The following is a 23,044-nucleotide window of genomic DNA, read 5'->3' on the forward strand; positions in this document are numbered from 1 at the left end:
TTTTGGATTTTTGAGGACAGCGGGTCAGAATGTGCTTGTTTAAAGGCACGAATTGTAGCGAATGCAGCTGTATTTATAGCATCTATTTACAAACTATAATTTGCCACTGCAACTACACGTCCATCCTTAAGATCGTAACATCTTTTCTCGAACGAGCTTCAAGAGTTCATCACTATACTTCTCTAGAAGGTCTCGATCTTCTTGTCGACGCGTTCCAGAAGAGGGTAATGCATCAACACTACTTTGCAGTGCATCATTCATTAAATCTCTAACTTGACCCAACACTTCTTTCGACCGTGACAAGAGACGAGCTTCAGCAGGCGTCGGATTGACTAGTTGTGATAGCTGCGCATGTGCCTTTGTTGCCCTCTGAGCACTGTCTCTAAAGTTATCTAATGTCGACTTCACATCTGAGTAGTGGTTGTGTTAGCTACGCTGGAGACACTTTCAGCAACAAGCTCCTAGTCTACCTTGAGAGTCTAGAGGCAAATCCTCCTCTATAGCATCACCAGTATCTTCGGCGTCTGTTACAATTCCATCATTGTCGTCATCATCGTCAACAATGTCCTCCAAACCTGATCCAACATTACTGTGTCTCCGGTCCTCCAAAACAGGTGACGGATTACTAGTAGCTTTATCAAAGGTCCCATCGATAACAGCAGCAATAATCACATCACGGCCAGATGCACTCGTTGGCGTTCTCGGTCTACTATAGTTCTCTCTGATGGGCGATTTCGGTATCGGGGATATAGGTCGATCGTCATCGTCGTCAATAGCACTATTTAGATTACTATGCACTATTTCAATCTTTTCAGCCATTTCACCATTCTCATTATCACTCGGTGACAAGATTACACCACTCTCATCAGGACCAGCACTACCACTCTTCCACACTATACCCAATGTAGCGAGACGTTGTCGAACCTTGTCTACTTCACGGGCTGTCTGTTCCTTACGTTTCTTCAACGGGCTGTCTGTGTTGACACTGGTATTGATACTATCACGTTTAAGTACGAAATCTAAAATTCGTGTGCCGACCCCTCGAGGCTGTGGTTGCGATGTTGGAATAGTAGTTCGACTGGATATGTGTTTGGCTGATAGCGATTGTCGATTTTCACCACCATGGTTGTTTGTAGTAGCAGCATCACCAAAATATGGATCAAAATCGAGATTTTCACCATCAGGTAGCTTTTCTGGCTCCTCCTCCTCTTCGTCCACAACTATTTCCTCTTCAACAGGAGGTGATCCAGTTTCAGTTGATGGCGCTATTTCCGAAGGTGTATCTATAATCTTTTCTTCAGCAATAACAAACGTTGAACCCGTCACGGGTTCTTCGTTATCAGCTGGATCAACATAGACGGTGTCCATAATGTCTAGACCACCATCATCTTCTTCACTCTCTAAGTCGTCCAATGCGAGAGCTGGTGATGCTGATCCATCGGTTTCTGCTACATCTTCAATTACAAGATCTTCCTGCTTCGGCATTACGGTTGGTATTATAGGCGGTCTAGTTTCATCTGGCATACGTGGTAAACTGCTTTCCCCTACTATGGGAGGAGTAACAGGCGAGATGCCTGATGAGCGGGGACCATCAGCCTCAAGCCCAGTCTCGAGGGAGTATCGACGCTCATATACATCTGCCCATTTGGCAACAGGATTGGAAATTTCTGGTGTTTCAGAGTACAATGATATACCATCTTCATCGACTCTCTGTTGATATGACATGAATATTGTGAGAACCGAGAAGCAAAAAAAATAATCTTCCATCCTCGTGGGCGAAATTGGCAACTTACTTGAGCCCATCTTCCTTTGGTTCGAGCAGTGGCGGTGCTTGGTCTACTCCCACCACTCTCCGACACTTTACTTTCTATATCACTTTCTGTATCTCGCTCTCTAGCCCAAGCGGGAAGAGCAGTCTCAGTAAACGAAAATGTGAATGGCCTCTGAATTTCTGCTCGTTTAGCAAAAGACTGCATGCCAGTTCCAGTTTCGGGTGTGGAATCAAAGTCTACACTCTCATTATCAAAATCTCGTGTTATAGGCGACATTTGTTGTTGATGCAATACATGCGATAGTGCACCTCCAAATCTCCAAATAAAGATGCAACCATCACCACTTGTTGAAATTATACGTGTGCCATCTAGTGCGAATTTGACACTAGTGATTAACTCAGAATGACCCGTCCCTCTTGCTACTACGATTCCGGTAGCCAAGTCAAATACTCGTAGTACTCGATCCGTTCCTGCTACAACTGCAAAACTTCCTGTAGGAGACATGGCTACTTTGATAAAGCCACCAGAGTCTGATGGAGGGTCATTTACAAGATCTGGTTTATACATTCGAACAGGTTTGCCTATTTGCAAGAATGTCAGAGCAAAAAACGCGGCAATAGAACCCAACGGCCGAGTTAACTGAGGCCTCAACTATGGCCTTACCGGTTTCAATGCTGAACACAGTCAACTTCTTGTCTTGAGTAACGCCAGCCACCACTTTATTCGATGGATCCACATCCAAATCGTAAACTGTTGCTCGTCCAGACGAATTGTGATATGTCACATACTCCGGATACGGGCCTCCTTGTAAAGCGCGAAAGATGATTGACTTGTCAGCCGCACAGCTCACGAGTTCTCGTCCTTGTCGAGCAAATCGAACTGCCGTTATAGAGGCAGAGTGGTCATCCAAAGTTTGGATGAGGTTCAAATTACGTGAGATATCAAAGATATGAATGAGACGGTCTCGTGATGCAGTTGATAGAAAGTAGGGAGAACCTAATTTAGAGTACTCAGTTTTAGCTCTATTTCGTGTTGGTAAACACACTCCTTCGTACCTTGTTCACGTTCTCCTGAGAAATCCATTGTGAGAATCTCAGCCTCGTGGGCCTCAAGGTATGTTCTTTCCTCGAACGTAGAAAGGTCGTGTATTCTTTAAATAAGGAGAAGTTGTTTAATTCCGCTACAATAAATCAACAGCGAAGTGCCCTTCCTGAGTACCTTAAATTACCAGACCGATCTCCAGAGGCCAGAAGATCACCATCTGGACTGATTCGGATCGACTTTATACCACCTCGTTCATTCGTGTTGTCGTTGGATCCATCTAGCAAAAAAACCTCAGATACTCAATTATGTCGTTTGTTGAGCAGTCGTACCATCTATCGCACTAAGCTTTGACAGAGCCGTCTTATCCAAATATAACACTTTGATCAACTCGCGAGAATAAAGATTTCGTCCCAAAAATCCAGACGATGATGTATGGCCATCGTGAGCAGCAATTTCCAGATTCCAAAAGCGAATTGTTCCATCAGCAGAACAAGTGACAAATGTACCAGGTGGAAGATGTCTTCCAGTTGGCGTAGGTGGAGGCCGTGAATCTCCTGGTGACTCTAGTGCAGAAGGAAGTGGAGATGGCTCTGGTGGTAGTGTAAATTGCGACGGTACCATCTAAAGTGGTGTAGGGTCAACAAAAACAAAGAATTGCATTAAAATCATATCAGACTGACCTCAACACCCCATATGCAATCACTGTGATTTAAGAAGCTTCGATATTTACCGACGTGTTTTGGATCCTTGACATCCCAAATAAACATGCTTCGATCAGAGTACATTGCTACCACCTTTTCATTCGCATGGTCAACCTTGACAGCTACAACACTGGCATACACGGCGTTTTGAATATTAGGTGATCGGTAACTAATGAAATTGCGGTCAGTATAGCGCAACAAAAAAAATGTCATCACGTCTCCCCTTACCTGGATCCCACACTTGTTGCTACATCGACTCCAACTGGGTGCGGCTTTGGTAGTGTCATTATATACTTTAATGTGAATGGCTCGAAAATACGTATAATGCCGTCTGTACATCCACAAACAACGTATTTATCAGAGACATCTACAGAAAAGCCCTTCCGAACCTAGACCACGAGTGTGAGCAGCATAAACACTACTAGTATATATAAAAGACTAACTGACCTTCAGGTCGACCCATTTCTCCATAACATGGCCTTCACCAAATAAGACCAACAATCCAGCTTCAGTTATACCATATGTATGCTGAGACAGCGTACCGATTCCACAAGCAACATCACTAAAGGAGCTATTCTTGTGTTCACCCAATACACCGAATTTTCCTTCAATGTTTGGTACTGGTGGTGTTTTGCCAGCTGGATTTGAAGAGACAGCTGGACTAGCCTTTATTGAGTCCATAAACCAGAATTTGATGTGTCTGGTCCCTCCCGTCACGAAAAAGGACGCATCTTGCGAGAATGAGAGGGAGCTAATTGGCGTTGTAACTCTAGCTGTCGCTAGTTTTTGACCCGTCTTCCAATTCCACACAAAGATACATCCATCGTGTTGGTATCCTACAGACACTAAATTCCGTCCGTTTGGGCTGAAGCGCATGGCTAGCACTCCAAACTTGTGGCCATGCAACTCTGATACAACGAGAGTATGGGCATGATCCCAGATCATGATGCGCGGTTGATGGCCCGACTAAATGAGAGCAAGACGTAAAATTCAACTTTAGAATTTTGTGCAAGAGCACATAGTTTGAAAGGGATCTATCTTGCCTCTCCAACAGCCAGCACTTGTCCATCCGGTGAGAATTCAACACAGCTAACAGGTCTGGTACCAGCACCATTGACGGCGTTTCCAGTTTTTAAGCTTTTGACAGGAGCAGGGAGCAAGAATCCAGTCTGTCTATTCCGTCGATGATTGTACAAAGTCACAACGCATCCAGTTGGAATTGCAATGATGGGGCATTTAGATGCATTTGGGTGCAACGACAAGGAAGACGAGCGATTACACGATGATATTCCAAGTGTTCTTTCAAGGATCATCTGTATCAAAATGAATTGTGGTTGGCAATGATCAGTTAAATAAAACAGTTCCAGCATATTTACAACGGGCTGATCTGGCTTGCTCCCTCGACGTTCCAGCTTCCTCTTGGATGTGCTTAGAGTATGCATAGCAGGCAATATTAGTCAGTTATCTATTCGTTCGTTCTGGTCAGTTCTGGGCCTGTTCTTTGCAGTAGAACTCTTTATACGTAAAGATACTGTGAAGAAAAGAAAGATGAGTTTACAGTCTTGGATGTCAGCACGAGGCCAATCGCCAAATGGATCTAATAGTATCAGTACTAGTTCTCAACGTGCCAAGAGTCAACAACAACATCGACAATCAACAACCAACGTTTCGCCAACACCCGCCACTACACGACAATCTGCTACACCTGCTCCATCGATAACACGGACAAATCATAGTTATAACGATTATAATGCTCCAGAACCAACCTATACGCACTCATATGAGGATTATTCGGCAGGCGCGCACACATTTGACGACATAAACGCCTCAACTGGATACAGCAATTACGTTGCAACAAGTGATTATACTGATTCAGTCTTCGCTAAAAAGAATGTTGATGTATATGATGCTAGCTCGTGGTTTGCTCATACTGCTGCTGATGTTTCATACGATAAAACCGGCACATACATACCGCCAGCACTCAAGACACCTATGAGCACCTCCTCATCAAAGAGTGATATGAAGTCGGAAAGGGTGAGCCAGTAACTCAGATTGCACTGTGTGGGGTTCGGGAAGCTGATCTGAGTTACCAACTGTTTTAGAGCGCCGCTTCTACGTCAAAGGCTGACCAAGCTCGAAGCTCGGATCTACAAAGGATTGAAGCAGAAATGGTTGCACTGAAGGAGGCCTTCCTAAGGTCCATGTCTGATGCCACTTTGAGTGACGACCGAGTTAGAAGAATAGAAAGTGCATTGGAACGACTGGAATCTTCGTCAAACCAGATCGCTTCACGTATGAGATTAGATCCATCGTCCTCTTTTCCAGCAGCTGAACCTGCGGTCGGGACAGCTATAGGTGATAAACCTATAGGACTACGAGATATAGAAACGTTGTTAGTGGATCTCACGGATTCCATGGAGATGCGAACGTCACGAATAGCAAAAATGGTGCACGAAGTACAGACTCGCAATGATCCTAAGGAAGTCTTGCAAGCATTGAGTGATATAGAAGCGAAACTGGTGCCTCAACCCATATCAACTGAAAAGATCGAGGATATCAAACAGCATATAAAGACCACGATAGAAGAGTCACGACGAAACAAGGACCCAGTGCAGTTGCACAGCATGTCTACTCTAAAATCTGATGTGTCTCATCTCCAAGAATCTGTCGAGAGAATGACTACAGAGCTTAAGAGCATTGACGAAACCATGGATATAGTCGCACAAGCTCAACAAAGCCTAGCAACCCTATGCGACGAAAGATTCCCGACGAAAACGAGTCGTGAGTCACCTAGATGCTTGACTGATGATATAAAGCCATTAATGGAGCAAGTCGAATCATCTCGAACAGTGCTAAAAGAGCTCAAGACAGTTTGTGAAGACAGTAGAAACGATATCACAGTATTACGACAACGTATGGATGACATGATTAGAAAAGTAGATTGTCCATCTCCATCTCGAGCGTCAGTCAACTCTCCATTCGCTGAGAGGTTAGCTCGTTTGACTGAAGCCTGTACTGAGATCCAGCAAGGCCAGACTCTCCTTGTTAAACGAGTCGAAGAAGTCACGAAATCTGTATTGCACGATATGCTCTTGGCAAGGCCTAGAGGAAATCCTGAAGAAGCAATCAATGTCACGAAATCCATATCTGAATTGAAGTCGTGTATATCTGACCTGGAGGGCAAATTATCGTTAATGTCAAAGGAAAGCCAGACGGGTCGTGACATCAATGAAGGAAATATGACTCGAATATCCGAGGGGATGAAGAGACTACAACGAGTTGTGGGTGACTTTGTAGTATCGGAACGTAATCCAAATATCGAGAATGTCAAGGACGCTCTCAAGTCAGAACTGACTGGAAAGATGGATGTGATTTTGGATGCGATTGAAATGGTGAAGCGAATCACACAAGAACGAAACGTAAATCACGTCGGTCACGAACGTAACATAAATGACAAGTCTTCGTCTGATCGGGTACTGTCTCTTCTCGAGAGCACCCATAACACCATAGTGTCGTATCTGCCCGTAAATCTAGAGCAACAACTAGAAGCCATTCAAAATAGTCTTGCCCATCTCACCACCACTACATCGTCACGCTATGACCCATCTTCAACATCATCATCACCTCAACGAACGATAAAAAAAGACGTATCAGGCTCAATCTTGGCCCATTTCGAGGATCAAGCTAGGAGAGAACGTCAGTCGGCCGAAAGCTTAGACTCTATTCAACACACTTTATCAAGACTCGTCGAATGGACAGACCTGAATGGCATCAATAGTAATAGCAAATCGTCATCTCCAAACAGAAGGGCAGCCTCAGTCCCTGTCTCGACACAGCAAGTCACGGAAATAGTACCCGATACAATATCAACCGAGTTGAACCATTTACGCCGAGTGCTACTTGAATCCAACTCTGTTATAGATTTAGAGAAACGTAGGGCTGACTTGACGCTGGAAATTTCCAACTTGCTAGCTACGAAATCGCAATTGGTCGAACAAGTTGGTAAACTAGAGGCTCAAGCTCGTGCCTTTGTCGGCATTGATGCAGAAACACCACCACAATCATTTGCTACTTCAAAATCAACGTCTCCAGCTCGTGATCGTGATACATCGGCACCAGTAACGCCAAAGCCCAGGGCCGCGACCAATAATTATAGTGATGTGGATAGCACAAACTCAAGTGCAGCTGCATCAGGATGGACCATTCGTTCCTTTTTAGGGGGCAACATAGGCAAATCAGACGAGTAACATACATCACAGAATGAGTTTCAGACCATAAAATAGCTATAAAATTTAATCACTTTGTCTATGTGTATCAGTTTGCATTATTCAAATATATAGCTTTAAATGTACATGTATATGAACAATGGTGTACCCCTATGCTTTAGTTCCTTTGTTCTTAAACCCCAGAAAATTCATCACAGAACCTTTCAGCTTGACACCCTTCGTTCCCTTTGACGCACCACCGTCCAACAACCACTGTAACTGCTTCTTATTCAGCGCCCCTCTTCTATGTTTCCGTATCACTGTTGCGACTTCAACAGGATCTAATCCATCATCTACGAGTGCACATGCTACAAGTACAGGTGCTCTCCCCAACCCAGATATGCAATGCACAGCAATAGCGTTTTCACCCGGTGATGAAGCAACTGTTTTGACAAGCCGCCTAAAGTCGTCTAGTATAGCAGGCGACGGTACAGACCCGTCCTCGAATTCCATGTCGTATACTTTTATACCATACGACTTTTCCAATGCTGCGCCGTCGTACGATGATGCATTACATGCTCTAACTACATTCTTTATGCCGTGGCCGAGCAAGTAGTCTGCGTATTGTGCCAGATCATTGTCTGATGGGCAGTCTGTGATGACAAATGTGAAGGGAGTGTTTGGTGTTGTTATGACGGCGGCCCTACAATAGGTAGAAATCAGCTAAAGGAACTGAGTTTGCTTGGATTTTGATATGCCTTCTGGGTACAATAGATGCTGTTTGCAGTCGCAAAAACTTCAGGAATGTTGAGCTACACAGCTCCGTGGAAAACGATTCCAAGTTCACGGAAGTTGATCGATGCCATGATAGGCAGCTATCAAACTGGTCTGTAAGCTCAAACTTACCTTCTCTCAAAGGATCTTGGTGTTGTCGACATTCTGTAAATTTTCAATGACAAACAACTATCAATTGCGAAAGAAAACGTTATAGTTCTGTAGCTTGGGAAAGATGCTTTGGAGTCTGCAGAGCTTTTGAGATTCTTACCTGTACCGTTTTGGTTCAAATCTGATAGTGACGCTCTTCTAATGCGGCAGTGGAAAAAGTTAAACAGATTGTAGGTTTGATCTCAGAGTTTGTTAGTTTGTTGGACAGCATAGGTGGGAGCTCTATGATACATGATATGCTCACAATGCTCACGCAACACTATGACATTTTAGAATCGTTGCTCGACAGGTCCTAATCGGGAATAGCGTTCCAGACCAAGTACATTGATTTTGAGACATGTCAACAGCAGAGTATAATGAGTTCAGCTTATTCTTACACGATATGAAACTAACACCAAAAACTCCATCTATATCCTCGAGTCAGCTCCTCTTTTGAATGCAATAACAGCAAACAGTGGGTCACTATTGATGATATAGCGTGTCAGATCTTATATTTCAGTGCGTCTTCTGCTTACCTAGTGGACCCATCAAGAATCGTCCTTCCTTCAACACGCTCAAACCTTCCAGTGGTCTCAAAATATCTTTTGACCAGTTCAATGTGATCCTCATCACTTCCAATCCTCCACGCAGCAATAGCCTTGGTCGGGAAGCACCGATTCGAAAAGGTCACTATAGTGGTTTCATTCAGTTAGCATTCATTATATTTTTCATGTCCTACTTCATCATAAGTACCTATACAAGCGCCTCCGGGTTTGAGCACACGGCCAACTTCCATGAATACTGAGACCGGTCGCTGCATGTACTGAACAGACACTTTTGGTAGCATGTCGGTGAGTCGTTCCCTTTCAAAACGTAACAGTCTGTCTTACCACAACATGCCACTCCATCAAAAGTATCATCCTTAAAGGGCAGCGCTTGAGTCTCGTTCAGGTTTTGAACAAAATAATCATCCAACCTTGGATTTTTCGATAGCTCTTCTTCATTCATTCCGTGACCCGACACATGCTTGTAGCTCACCTCAGAAGGCAGATGTGACACCCAGGAGCTCATAAGATCTAGTATATGACCATTGGCTGGAAAGTACGTACGATATAATGACGTTACAGCCGCTATAGCGTCGTCGTCGATATGTGTTACTAGACGTGGAACGGAGTAAAAGTGGGAATCTGGCGACCCATCTGGTTTTTGAAAGAAGAAATCGGGTAGACCAGCCGGCATCTTGGAAGGCATTGTTGCGGTTGACCTCTTGGTGGTGTTGAGGCGAAGAAACGGGTTTACAGTTATACACGTGTTTAATGTTAATGCGGAAAACGGTCTCCAGAGAGCTTGCTGTGGTGACTTTCCAGTGCGAATTACTAGAAATTACGGGTTAAGATTCGTTGCATATCCTCACACAGCACCGATCACAGTGTGTTTTTCGTCGATTGCAAGTTCTGACATCAAGTTCAAAAAACATCTGCAAGCACTTGCAAGAACCAAACACAAATCAAAAATCGGAGAACTGTAACATTAGTAACTCACCTCTACGTAATAACAGGCTCCGTATCGGACTGCTCATAAACTTTCCCCGTATTGCTTGGATTTATTCAAACCACTTGGTCCTGGTCAAGCATACAGATCGCACTATGCCGTCCCTAAGAACTAGAACTACTATCAAACGCCCGGCAACTATATATGACAAGGCCGTAGTGCCGGCAACATTTCTAAAAGTACGTGATCTCGCGTACATCAAACTCAAGTCAATGCAACGGATCTAACACCTCCACAACAGGACGAGGAAGCTACTGCTGAGGAAATACCAATCCAAATACCCGTCGTATATACGAAGCCGCTTCCAATTCGTAAAGCCAACGGTGATCTACATTTTCCTGATTTCCCACACTTTAAGCCAAACTTGACGCCAGAACAAGTAATCAATCTTGGTTCTTTTGGTGGTGGTAAATGAAACTCAAAAGCCAATTTTTTGATTGGGATGTTCCGCTGTCCGCTGACATTTCATCTCCTTGTACTTAGGATATTACCGAAAGATCTACTCATCAGTTATCAAAGCAACCCTCAAAGACGACTGGAAGGACGATATTCCCACATCCTGGATAACGTCTCTCCCATCTACATCCAAATACTTGACACAATTGAAATACGATGCCAGTGTGAATCGCTTTGGTGTTAAATGTGGCCAGACACTAGAAGCTTGGGAGACCTCGAACTGGATTACAGCATATGACCCGCGTGGATGGTTCCAGTGGTACATTAGGTTCTATAGAGGAAGAAGAACTCCTGATGGTAGGCCTTACGCGTATGTCATGGAAAGTCAAGAGTATCGACACTTTTCATCATTCTCCATATTGTGTAGATGATAGGCAAATAGGCCGTTGGATTGCGTGTGCTGATGAACGCTCTGGGAGGTGGCTCAGAGTTTACTTAGGGTAAAAAAATGTGCCCTGGATTTGACAAATTTGTGCCTGGATTTGACAATTTTTCAATTGTGATAGAAAACTCATGAAAGCCGGTCTCAAGCAACTGCCTCCTCCTGAGGACGAGGTTACATCTCCAGTGATTCGTCAAGTCCTGCAGCATTGGGGACTGGACGTCACTCAGGCAGTTTATAGCAGATTTTTGAAAGAAAAGTTGTGATGTAGAAAGCCGTGTTGGATATCTATGTATACTTTTCCCTCTCTCGCTCGCTCGCTCCTTCACACAATATAATTATTTATAAAGGACAAGGCCTCAATCTCAGATATGGTGCAAATTCTCCAGACCAACAGTCTTTGATTGTTGAAGTCCTCCAGAACAATTGCTCTTTTGTCGACTAATTCCTTGTGTATATTCAAACAAGAATGGGCAAGAATTGCAGTGGTAACGGGGTTTACTCGATAACAAGAAGTATATGAAAGACATCTAGGATTGCGTAGACCCAAAGATTCTATGTGCTGGTTCACAGTGGCACGAGTCACTGTCCAAGTCCATCAGGTAGTATATAAAGCAAGCATCCACACTGTGGCAGAAAAACGTAATGAGTCTGAGAACGTACGTTTAAAACTGTCAGTGTCACCCACGTATGCTGCACAATGGAAGAGAGGAAATTAACTACAAAGTAGGGTATGATTGCCCCTACAACTCCAACCACCCATGCGTAAGGTGAGTTCATGCCTATTCAGAAGCGAAAGTTCGTCAAAAGAACTGACAAAAAAAGTCGAAAACTGCGATCGCAAGACAGCATGGTCAAGCCCCTACCACGACTAGCATAGAAGAAGGCCCATGTCCCAGTTCCAAGGGCAATTGAACCTACTCCTAAGCCCAATACTAGCCGAGTGACCGTGCTAGTGACGAGCCCCAATACAAGATTCCTCCTGAATAGCCTCGTACATGTAAGAGCTGCCTCACAAAAGGAGGAAGCAGTCAAGGCACAATACACGAGAGAATAGGAGTTTAGATTCTCAGTTAGTGTGCTGATGGTGGTCAACATCGAGTCCACATATACTAGCCACGAAGAAGCGACTCGATCCATTTTCTGTGTCCGCCTTCTTATGAATCTAACTATAGCTTGACTGGTGGATACGATCGCCATAATCATACTTGCAAAAGCAATAGATCCGAATGAGGTAGTGACTGCTACTGTAAGTGCTCGTTTCGTTTTATCCGATGAAGTATCCGAGTCACCACCTAACAAGTCGTCTCCTCCATTGATGTGATGTATGACTCTCCTTCTACCACTTGGATTAAAGTACCATTGGGCGACTACTCCTGCGATCATGGTTTTCTCTACATTGTGGAAGATACTTGACGACCAAAAGTACATGAATAGGAAGAATATGATGGCGATTGGTGAAGCGTTGTTTCCAAATCCAGCGCCATTGACGCCATTGATTAGCCATAATCGACTGAAGAAGATGAGCCACACAATCGAGAAGACTACAAATCCACCCATTAGGCCGAGAGAGTAGAGGAATACACTCGGATTTGCTTGAAGTACATCACAGGCCAACTAGTATAAGACAGAAATTGTTATCTTCGAGTCGCTTGTTTTTCTTTTTGCGCATTCGTCAACTTGCCTCGATGATATAAATAGTCTGATCTATTTGCCTCCTCTTCTGAAGCAAAAGGTACCCAGACACAGCTGAGATGGCCAGAGTGACGAGCGATACTACAATGGAGCCCGAGTATTGAGGAGACAAGTCGGGAGAATCATTGACTATCCCCACAATCGAATTTGTAAACAAGACAGCAAATAGACTAAGAGACGATAAGGGTATAGCAACTACAGTCAAGTACACGATGGGCTAGAAATAATTATTTCAAATAAGCGAAAGAGCCCAAAAACTGAGACCTAGACGTCAATGACTCACGCGAACGAAACGCTTCATAGTCCAAATCCAAAGAGCCCCGACTCCAATGGCCAACGTTGTTAGCATTGTCAACAATCCTGAGGATTTGTATAATGTTCCATACACAGATCCTGGCACAATAGAGGAGAAAGGGACTGAGCTCGTGGTGAAGAGTAACACTATTCCTGTAATAAACATGGCAGCAAATGATATGATGAATAGTATTCCAAACAATGGGTCTGCGTATGGGCGATCTGATGGATTAGCATATGGATTTGGCTAAAGACGAGGGGTGTTACAACAAATTGAGTTTTGACTGTTTCGCGATTTGTGATCTTTTGCGAAACGGTTGTGGAAGATCGGCCTTGCTACAGTAAGCCGCCATAGATCACTTACTTGATCATCTAGATCTGCATCTGGTAGCAGCTTGTCAAATAATGGATTTGATTTACTTGGCACTGTCCTTCCAAATCCCTTTGAGAATACACCAGATGGACCCCAAGCACCCGGGACAGTACTTGCAGCCATACTTGATGATCCGTCATAGTCTAAATCGTCATCATCGCTTTCAAATGCATTATCCTGATGATCAAACCGTTTGTCGTTTGGGCTAACTCGCATAAATGACCCCGTTGACAGAGTTGGGCGAATTGGAGGACCTAGTTCCTCATCGAAAAATTGTGGAGTAAAGAGACCACTGGCTGATGATGTCGTTGAAGCTTCCATGTTGTTGGTGTTGTTTCGGTTATTTGATGTTGGCCCATATAAGGAGTTGGAGACAAGAGCAGAAGCCGAGAGCGGCTTGTATCCTTTCGACATTGTTCAATAACGTTATCGGATAGTGTTTCTATATGTCAAGAACTGTAAGTGACTAGTTTTGAATGTGCTGAAAAACTCAACACAACTAAAACGAACGTGCAGTGGCTTGTGATAAGCCCAACGGGGCGGCTAGCTGATAGTATAGTAGATAATGACTCAGGCAAGAGAGGGACCGTTCTGAAATCGTTCTATTATGGCAACTCTCTTACGGCCGTAGCGTTGTTGGTGTTAACGGATGAATCACGTGGAAATGTTTTGTTTGTAATCGAACTTTGAATGTAAATTTTATCAAGTTAAGCTATCACTTGCTGCGATTCTCCGTGTCCTTTCTCCGTTCCTTTCTCGTGTTTGTCGCTCTCGACTCTTGACGTTTCTCGCAAAATCGACAACTAGGTAGTCAGCAAAAAGGTATGTACTCTAGAAACTACTTGTATGCTTTATTGTATTCATATGCAGTATATGCTGCTGTCTCCCTCTTTTCTGTCCTTTCCCGCTGTTTAAGCATCGTCCTCATCCTCCAATTAACTAATTTCGCATTCTGATTGAATCTGAATTTAGAATTTCTGAGTGAAATCCTATGGAGCAATCTGACAAGGTCTCGCCAACTCAGCCTCTGTCGCAAATGTCGGCGGCCACTCTAACGAACGAAAGCAATGCTCCCAAAAAGATCCCTGAACTGGCGTTGCACATTTGTCGAGAGAATGTCTTGCATGGTGAAGGTATGTCTTGAGTACATCTTTGCTTTGATCTTCGAATGTTCATGTATCAAGTGTTCGCAATTTCTTGCCATTGGTGTCCTATTTTTTCAACTTCTTGTGAGCATGACCGTACTGGAACGGTGCATGTGCTTGAACCAAACAGCACATTGTTTCTCTCAGCACATTGTTTCTCTCATTTGCTAACATGTTCTCATTCATTCTGAAGGCACGCCAATGTATTCTATAAGCCGTGAAGGCCTCAACACAAGAAGCTTATACATAACAGACGTACGACAAGGCACTGAAGTCTTCAAAATCAAGTTATTGGACCGACTCGGATTCTTGAAACGCAAGAATTATGCTATTCTTGCAAGGTACTTGAGTGATTATGTTTTCCCCCCTTTCGTATAACCAACGACACTTCTCATGCCCTGCACAGAGTCGATGGTGTCTTCTTGAACCGCGCATTGGTGAAATGGACTGCTCCAGGCAGATACCTCATAGAATCAGATCCATGGCATTCTGTAGTTATAGAAGCTACAGGAGAAAACTATACAATCACAACAACAGGACAGGAACCAGTCGAGATTGGAATGCTGAAATTAGGTCTAGCAGACTGGTCACAAACAGAGAATGAGGAAGATGCAGAAGACGGTACAAAGTCGAAACGAAGGAGACGAGTGTCGGTCTTCAATCCAACTGGAACGCTTCACGGATATAACTTGTCAATGGAGACCTTCTACCGCTCCAAATTAGGGTCCCTCCACCTTGATGTATTGATCGCCGCAATCATTGCAGTTTTGGATTCTCAAGCCCACGCGTCTTGGTGGCAAGATACTTCTGCAAAGATGGGTGCTCATAAATTCACAAACCTCACTAAAAGTCTGGTAAAGGTTGATTCTGAAACTGTAGAATAGTTGCATGTGCGAACATATATTACATATTTAAGTACGTGGACGGACTATGGAAAGAGATGAAATGTCCTTCTCTTGCGTGCATGCATTCATTCTTGTTCTTGTGATATCGTGTTACGCAAATATTCAAAGCGATATTCAACAGCCTCTCGACCTCTTCGTCCCTTCAAAGCTTCATACTCTGCCTTATCAATCGTACTCTTATAACCTAAAATAACAGCAGAACGAGCACGTCCATCAACTATTTCCCCATCGAAATCACCATCTACCCAAACCCACTTCCGTGCATCCTCATCCATTTCATCTACATTCATTCCTACTCGTATATATGCTTCAGCAGCAAGGAATAAACCAGAGCATCGCCTCAAAGCATCAGCACATAAATCAATACAAGAAGACTTGTTTGCTCCATAATCAAGTGTATCAAGACCTAAGAGAACTAGTTCTGCGAATTTATAGGATGGGTTGCGTATATCTGGTGGAGCATCTGGTCTCAACCACGGATTGGTAGCTACGGGTAAAGCAATGATGTCGTCGTCTGATTCTGTACCATCATCCATATGCTCTGGTTCTTTAATAGGTTTTGGCTCAGCAACAGCTGTTTCTTTGACGGCTACATCAGGTCCTTGTACATCCTCATCATCGTCAAGGATGATGACGTCGCCTGCAATCACACCACCTTGATTGTTATTGAGTTGAGGTCCTTCTGCTACATGGCTCTGTTCGGAATTTACTGCTAGGCTGCTCTTTCCAGCAGGAGGTACTATTAATAATTGGGAAGATGGTAATGATTGTTGGTTGGTCTGATCTACGACGTTGGTCAATGGATTACGTTTACTATCGTTATTGCTACTGGTACGGGAGAGACTCTGCATGATGGGTGGTGGTTGGATCTTTCTGGATGCTGAGTCTGTGTTTTTTAACGACGTGGTAGAGACAGATCTTCCGACTACTTCTGGTTGAGCTCCCTCTGGCTGTGGAGTATTGGATTCCTTTGGTACCTGTGATACAATGTCGTCAAATCCTTCTTGATCCCAGTTTATGTCCAAGTTGTCTTTCGGCGATGCAGGACTAAATGCAGGGTCATCCAACACTTCAGCCTCCACAAGCTTATCCACCATATCACGACCGACCATCACATAATCCTCGTCGTCTTCCTTTGGCAGCGAATTATCATCTCCTTGCTCTACATGAATATTGTCGTCTTCCTTTGGCAAGGCATTATGATGATCTTCTGGCTCTACAAGCATCTCGTCGTCGTCCGTTGGCAAAGCATCATCATCTTGCCCTATGTACATATCATCGTCTTCTTTTGGCAAGGCCTCATCATCTGCTTCTTGCTCTAAAAGCATATCGTCCCTTTCCTTTGGCAAGGCCTCATCATCTGCTTCTTGCTCTGCAGGCATATCGTCGTCTTGCTTTAGTATGGCATGACCGTCATTTTCTTCTTGCTCTACCTGCACATCATTATTGTTGCGTGTCGACGACTCGTCCAGTGTGTTATGAACAACTTCGTCTTCGTCGTCATAAAAAGCCAACCGAGCCTTCTTGCTTGGTAGCTGGGTTTGAAATGGAGACGAGCTACGTCTTCTATTATATGTTGGCGATAGTTGTGTCTGTTGTTCTGGCTCATCTTGTACATTTTGTGTTTGCAAGAGCATCTGAGTCGAAAAAAGCGTTTGAGTCGAGGAGGCCAGTTGAGTCGAGAAGAGCATTCCACGTAATGGTGGCTGTTGTGTCTGGAATGGCATTGACAGTCCACCTTCACCGATTTCGGCTTCTTCATCGTCACCCAAATCAAATAAAACCTTTTGACGCCTGGCTTCTGGCGATTCATATCTATATGCTGATGGTGTAGCAGTAGGCGAACCTATTAAAGATCTATTGAGTTTTCTAGGCGTCACTGGCGCAATTATTTTTCGATTGCCTTCTACATTTTGATCATCTTCTTGGGCAGTGTCATCTTCCATCACGCTATCTTCCTTTTCTATTTGTTTCACACCAGAGTCACTGTTCATGGTCAGTCCTTGTGACACTACAAGTGGCTGACTTTGAGCTTGACTTTGCGGTTGGCTTCGAGGTGGGCTCTTTTGACTTTGGAAAGGCAGTTCATTGTCGCCGCCACTGTCATGTTTGACTGACGGGCTAGACGACAAAAATTCTCGTCTTCTGTGTAAAGGCTTACTATGCATAGGCTCATCTTCTACGTGCTTGGGAGGTTCTGCGTCTTCACTACTACGATTTCGTTGATCATCAGGTACCGGAGTCTCTTGGGCTGTCTCTGGCTCCTGGACATGCTCTTGAGAAGCAGGTTCATTCTCTTCTCGGTTCGTCTCTACTTGACTAGTTTTACGTTCTACTGGAGGTGGTGTGTGATCTCGTCTAGATTCATCAGCTTCTTTGTCACATTCTTTTTTGATATCGACATTGGTACGAGTTCTACGTAGCTGCGACGATGGACCAGGTCGAGGCACTGAGCCAGTACTTGACACGCCTGTACCATTGGCAGCTGAGTTCTGACTGGGCTTTTGCTTCTGACTCAGATGCTCTTTCTTGTACTCTATACGTTCTTCGAGACGTTTCTTCTCTCGCTCTTGAAGGGTCTTTTTGTGAGTTGGGATGATGTGCTTTTGTGCTCTTGCACGCCAGGACTGCCAAGGATGTCTAGGATGCTAAATAAAGGACGACAGAATCAGCATAATCGTGCTCCGATTACGGAGAATGCGAATGGGAGTGCGACAAACCGCTTTAGCAATCTCCTTGTAAACCTCGTTTCCACCAGATTTGACGTTAGGCCTTTCAAGCATGGCATAAATAACATCATCGTCTTCTTTAGTGAATTCAGTCCTTCCACTAAATAGATAGAGACGTTTCAGCGGGCGACTTGACGACTTTTGTCGAGGTGAAGCACTCACACAGTCGCTCGACCAATGGCCTTTCCCTCAGCCCTGTATTTAACCGGGTCTAGAAACTCTCCTTCCTTGACAGAATCAGATATTAGCAGATGGCTGAGAGCCTTTGGATCTGTTGAAGCAATGGTTGGATCAACCAGATAATAGTCGTGTGGTTGACCAGTTGGAACCACTAGGCCACCGTTGGTCTACGTCGATAGATGTCAGCTTAGTATTCAACCCCATTGTAATCAACTAGTCAGATAAACCAAAGATTAAGAAGCCATGCCTCGATTTGTCGTTTGAGCAGCTGGGCCAGTTTATGATTTCTGACAATGACAAACTTGTATGGAGTTCGATCAGGCTTTTCGAATATCCTGATAGGTCTCTGTGGAGCTGCACTTGACGATGATGGACCAGCAGCAGGCACTTGTTTGTTGGGCTGACCATCGCTAGCTGATACGCTTGATGTTGCTTCGCCTGACGATGCAAGGTTTCCTTTTGGAGCTTGCTTTGGCAATACAGGCTGAATAGGCTTCAGTCCAGACAGTCTCGCTATGTCTTCCCATGGATCTTCCATTATTTGAAGATTTGTTCATGTATGTTTCGTAAATCGGAACAGTTGCTGATTGTTTGAACTAATGCTACTTTGACGAATCTTCACACTTCTGACGCGTTATATCATTCTAAGTTCCTGAATACAGCTAGGATAAAGCTGATCCTGATAGAAAACACGTTCTTACTGGGAACTCTGTGTGTTGTCGACTGCTGTCAATTTACGCAACGTTTCTCTCCTTCCAAAGTGGCAATTGGGAGTTAACAGGCAGGATAGGACAAAGAGTCGTCATTGTCATTCATCTCCATCGAAATGACTCGGATCAACATGGTCATCGGTAGCTTTCTTCTGATTTGTGCAATTGCCATCATAACCACTGGTGTTGAATGCCAAAAGCTCGTTGATCTGACGGGATTTCACAAGGGTGCATATCCTCCAATGGATAAGATACCTCCTGTCGATCCAACTATTCTTGCAAAGTATGATCTATCCAAGGTATGCTGTATGTTTCATCAACACATTGCTCATTCTCCATTGATTTTATTTGGTGCTATCTATGCAAATTCCTATATGTTTTTTAACTAACATTGAGCAATTCCATATACAGGTGCCAAACTATCCTCCAAGGGAGCGGGATCGAACAACTGGCGATCTTGTAACAAATCTAGCCTCATTCCTTCTACTGCTTCATAGTCACTGATCACATATTCATCTCTAGTTATGTCCTACCAGTAACATTAGCTGTGCAAGTATCATTACATGATCTCGCTCATTGACGTTGAACTCAAATGTTTCTCCTTCAGTCGTACAGTTGCTCTGGATGCACACGTTCAACAGACATAACTCTTTGCAAGAGTATGCCGTGCTCCAATTGATACTAATGCTTATTTGGTGCTCACTTTCTTTGAAAAATAGCAAAAGGAGTCTGGGGGCTTTCGTTTGGTGAGTTAATGTACATTTCACACAATTACTAGGCAAGGTGATGACGTGTCACTCACTAAATTTTTTGATCCATGCTTCCTAACAGATGATGGACCGGGACCGTATACCACTGGACTACTTGACTTTCTGGATGCGGTTAGCGTCAAGGTCTCTGTTTGTACTTTCTTGGTCTAAATCATCTTTAATCTCTCTGCACCCCGTGGCCGTCAAATGTTTCTCTCTTTATGATTCTTGGCTCAACCTATCACTTCACATCGTATTTAGAGCATGTTCTTTGTCATCGGATCACGAGTATCAGAGAGGCCAGACCTCCTTTTGCGAGAATTTCAGTCTGGCCACGTCATTGCGTACGTGCTTTTAACCCATTTTGCGCACACCTGATCACTAAATAAACTCATTCCTGATCGTTTTAGCGCACACAGTTGGAGCCATCCTGGATGTCGTTCAGAATTTACAAACAAAAGCAACATCCTGTCTCATACTTGTCTCTATTTTAGATGCTCACTGGTGTATCAACTGAACAAATTGTCATGGAGATGCATTATTCTGTGCTAGCCATTGAACAAGTCACTGGTACGCGACCAAAGTACGCTAGGCCACCTTTAGGAGACTCAGGTAATTCGTTAGTGGTACTTGTTCTACGTCAGTATTGCTCAAGTAGCAAACAGGGATCTCAGTCCTTTCATCAACTAGATGATCGTGTTCGTGCTATATTTGCTGCAATGAATCTTACTTGCGTGATATGGGATCGAGATACATATGACTGTCAGTGCAATCAATCGTCCCTCAAAGTGTCGCCTTCTTTTGTTGAAACCATTGAGTACAAATGAGCTTTGCATTCATAGGGACTTCCAACGATCCATCACGCCACTTTCAACCTCAATGGATTACAAACAACTTTACCCAATGGATTTCTGCCGCAGAAAATGAAACTACTGGTCATATCTCCCTGGAGCATGATCTGTAAGTGACTACACAGTTGTAAAAGTATCGTAATCGCGCTACCAGTTGAATCTTGACACTTTGCTTTACATTTTAGTGTTCCGATTGCCGCGACCGAAGCACCAGCTGCTTTAAAGCTTTTGCTTCGAGCGGGTTTCCGTGTCCAATCACCTGCAGAATGCATTGGTGATATGAGACCATATACAAATCAGTCTCTGGTGATTCCTAACAGTTTGGTCAAGGGAGCAACTGGAATCGGTCTCATGCCTACAAGTGGTGCTAATCGTGCATCTAGCATAACAATATCTTTCGTCTCTGCTGTATTCCTAGTGTTTCACATTGCCTTCATCTGGTGAAGTGTGCCCATGTGGCCGCTTCTGATGTGGATTGAAAAGTCAAATGTTGTGTTTGTGTTCTCCTTATTTTCGTTTTCTTTGTACAAAATTGTTCGGAAGTGTTTAAAAGTGAAAGATATAGATGAAGAATGTGTTGAATAGCCACCCGAGACGACTTTCAGTTCAGCCCTGTTGACTTCAAACGGTTGGCAAACGATTGCGGCACTCGACACATAACTCTAAAAACATCAAAGAGGTTATGACCAAGGTCAGAATCTGTAGTCAAGACCTATTCATACAACAAGGACATGTATCTTGTGTCATTAAACCAGTAGACAACAAGTCATTGCCAGCAGAAATAATAATCATTCCTGAAATAAGACCAATGCAATCTACACTAGTCACAGTCGAAGTAGCCGGAGACTCGTTACTTGTATTTTTAGTGGTCATTGTGGTCGTTGTGTTGTTTATTGGAGCAGGTATAAGTTGGCTGGTTTGCTCTGCGGTATCAGACCTGTAGCAGACATTTTGTTGAAATTTGCATACGTATAAAAGCAGTTTATAACAACATTCATCACTTGCAATTACTGAGAATGAAATCGTTTTATTCCATTCGGCATTAGGTGCTCTGTGCTCGAAAACCCTACAACAACATCCAACAACCCGTGGCATTCGTCACCAACTTTCAATACCACCTCACGGGATATGGGCGGGCGCTTGGTACGGAATTCAACATCATAGTGATAATGAACTACCAACACCTGCTCCAAATCGAACAGCAAATGAATTGAATCGAACTACTGGAGACTCATTACCATCATATTCACCATTGGAAGAAATCATGCCTTCTCAACCAATGCCACCACCTCCATATGAAAATCATCCTGCTGCTTCTACTACTCCTGGTGGTGGAGGAAGTGAGCTATCTCAGACTCATCAGGAACATGGCCATGTTGGTAGTCCTGTAGATGATGAACGTGGTCGTGATCGAGATCGAGATTCAACTGGTAGTACGGCTGCATTGTTGATGGCTGCAGGTGCTATGGTGTAAGAGTCTTCACCCTATATCGTTATGTGGTGTCATGACACAAAAGTCGCCTGGTCTCAGCACCTGCATATCTATTTCTCTCATATTGTAAAGTCGAGATTGTTAAAAAGCCATGGTGAGCAGGCAAGTTGTATCATCAAGCTATGAATAGAAGATACCTCAACTACCAAAACGTTGGACGGCCACGATATCTATTTGAAGAACGCACTGATGCACTGATGTAGTAATCACTATGTCATCAAGGGGCCGCAATCATGTGCAAAATCAATTCTACTTCCGCACTCTGAGTCGACTATATACCCGTTTAGCCATCTCAACTGGATCTGGCCCCTTTGGGTTCAGAACAGGCAAGTCATGGCAAAACACTTACAAACAAAGAAGGTAACAATACTTCCTTTTATAGGCTTGAATTGACTTATGTTCTTCCTGTTTATTTAGGTTTGGTAGTCGAGTAAACACAATGTAGAAGCATCATGATTGCGAGAAGTGGTCGCTCAAAGGTATTTCCATCCGAGAGGCAATTTTTTCTTCAATTGTGCAAATGAAATGGTAGGTTAAGTCTGGAATGCATCATCGGATGAATCCCAACGAGCTGTGAAAATACCGCTGCCAATGATACTACTGGCCGTAGTTCACTTGGACATCTTCGGTAAGTGGTGAAAATATGCATTGAATAGCTTTTAGTGTCTGCTTAAGTTGTCCGCACCCTTTAGCGTCCCAATCGCGGCTACAGAAGCAATAACTGTTCGCTTAGAGCTGGTTTCCATGTTCAGTCACCTGCAGAATGCATTCATGATATTTGGACATATACAAATGACCGCTATGCTGTAGTGTTGCTAACACCATCGTCAAGAGAGATACTGGAATTGGTCTTCCTTCTATTAGAAGTGGTGTTGCTCGTAACTCT

The 23,044-nt window shown here is 43.8% G+C and overlaps 5 protein-coding genes across 5 annotated transcripts; 2 read left to right on the plus strand and 3 right to left on the minus strand.

Moving 5' to 3' along the window:
- Positions 1-126: 126 nt before the first annotated feature.
- SmJEL517_g02222 (uncharacterized protein) lies at positions 127-4,959 on the minus strand (the record flags this gene model as incomplete). Its single annotated transcript, XM_031168150.1, has 12 exons — positions 127-410; positions 471-1,710; positions 1,794-2,353; positions 2,436-2,768; positions 2,828-2,922; positions 2,991-3,093; positions 3,146-3,437; positions 3,497-3,686; positions 3,746-3,906; positions 3,965-4,483; positions 4,570-4,830; positions 4,894-4,959. The coding sequence occupies 12 exons, from the start codon at positions 4,957-4,959 to the stop codon at positions 127-129; spliced, it is 4,104 nt and encodes a 1,367-aa protein (XP_031025895.1).
- Positions 4,960-5,065: 106 nt separating this feature from the next.
- SmJEL517_g02223 (uncharacterized protein) lies at positions 5,066-7,764 on the plus strand (the record flags this gene model as incomplete). Its single annotated transcript, XM_031168151.1, has 2 exons — positions 5,066-5,551; positions 5,620-7,764. The coding sequence occupies 2 exons, from the start codon at positions 5,066-5,068 to the stop codon at positions 7,762-7,764; spliced, it is 2,631 nt and encodes an 876-aa protein (XP_031025894.1).
- Positions 7,765-7,893: 129 nt separating this feature from the next.
- On the minus strand, positions 7,894-8,660 carry SmJEL517_g02224 (uncharacterized protein; the record flags this gene model as incomplete). Its single annotated transcript, XM_031168152.1, has 2 exons — positions 7,894-8,425; positions 8,629-8,660. The coding sequence occupies 2 exons, from the start codon at positions 8,658-8,660 to the stop codon at positions 7,894-7,896; spliced, it is 564 nt and encodes a 187-aa protein (XP_031025889.1).
- A 2,905-nt stretch (positions 8,661-11,565) lies between these two features.
- On the minus strand, positions 11,566-13,811 carry SmJEL517_g02225 (uncharacterized protein; the record flags this gene model as incomplete). Its single annotated transcript, XM_031168153.1, has 6 exons — positions 11,566-11,662; positions 11,724-11,817; positions 11,902-12,652; positions 12,783-12,947; positions 13,014-13,271; positions 13,389-13,811. 6 exons carry the CDS (start codon positions 13,809-13,811, stop codon positions 11,566-11,568), a joined length of 1,788 nt encoding a protein of 595 aa, XP_031025888.1.
- Positions 13,812-19,197: 5,386 nt separating this feature from the next.
- On the plus strand, positions 19,198-21,110 carry SmJEL517_g02226 (uncharacterized protein; the record flags this gene model as incomplete). The annotated part of the gene is made up of 9 exons (XM_031168154.1): positions 19,198-19,365; positions 19,478-19,525; positions 19,589-19,601; positions 19,786-19,812; positions 19,898-19,965; positions 20,310-20,427; positions 20,506-20,577; positions 20,658-20,775; positions 20,852-21,110. The coding sequence occupies 9 exons, from the start codon at positions 19,198-19,200 to the stop codon at positions 21,108-21,110; spliced, it is 891 nt and encodes a 296-aa protein (XP_031025891.1).
- Between the last annotated feature and the right edge of the window lie 1,934 nt (positions 21,111-23,044).

Source organism: Synchytrium microbalum (assembly GCF_006535985.1).
Source record: "Synchytrium microbalum strain JEL517 chromosome Unknown SmJEL517_scf0009, whole genome shotgun sequence".
Taxonomy (NCBI): Eukaryota; Fungi; Chytridiomycota; class Chytridiomycetes; order Synchytriales; family Synchytriaceae; genus Synchytrium; species Synchytrium microbalum.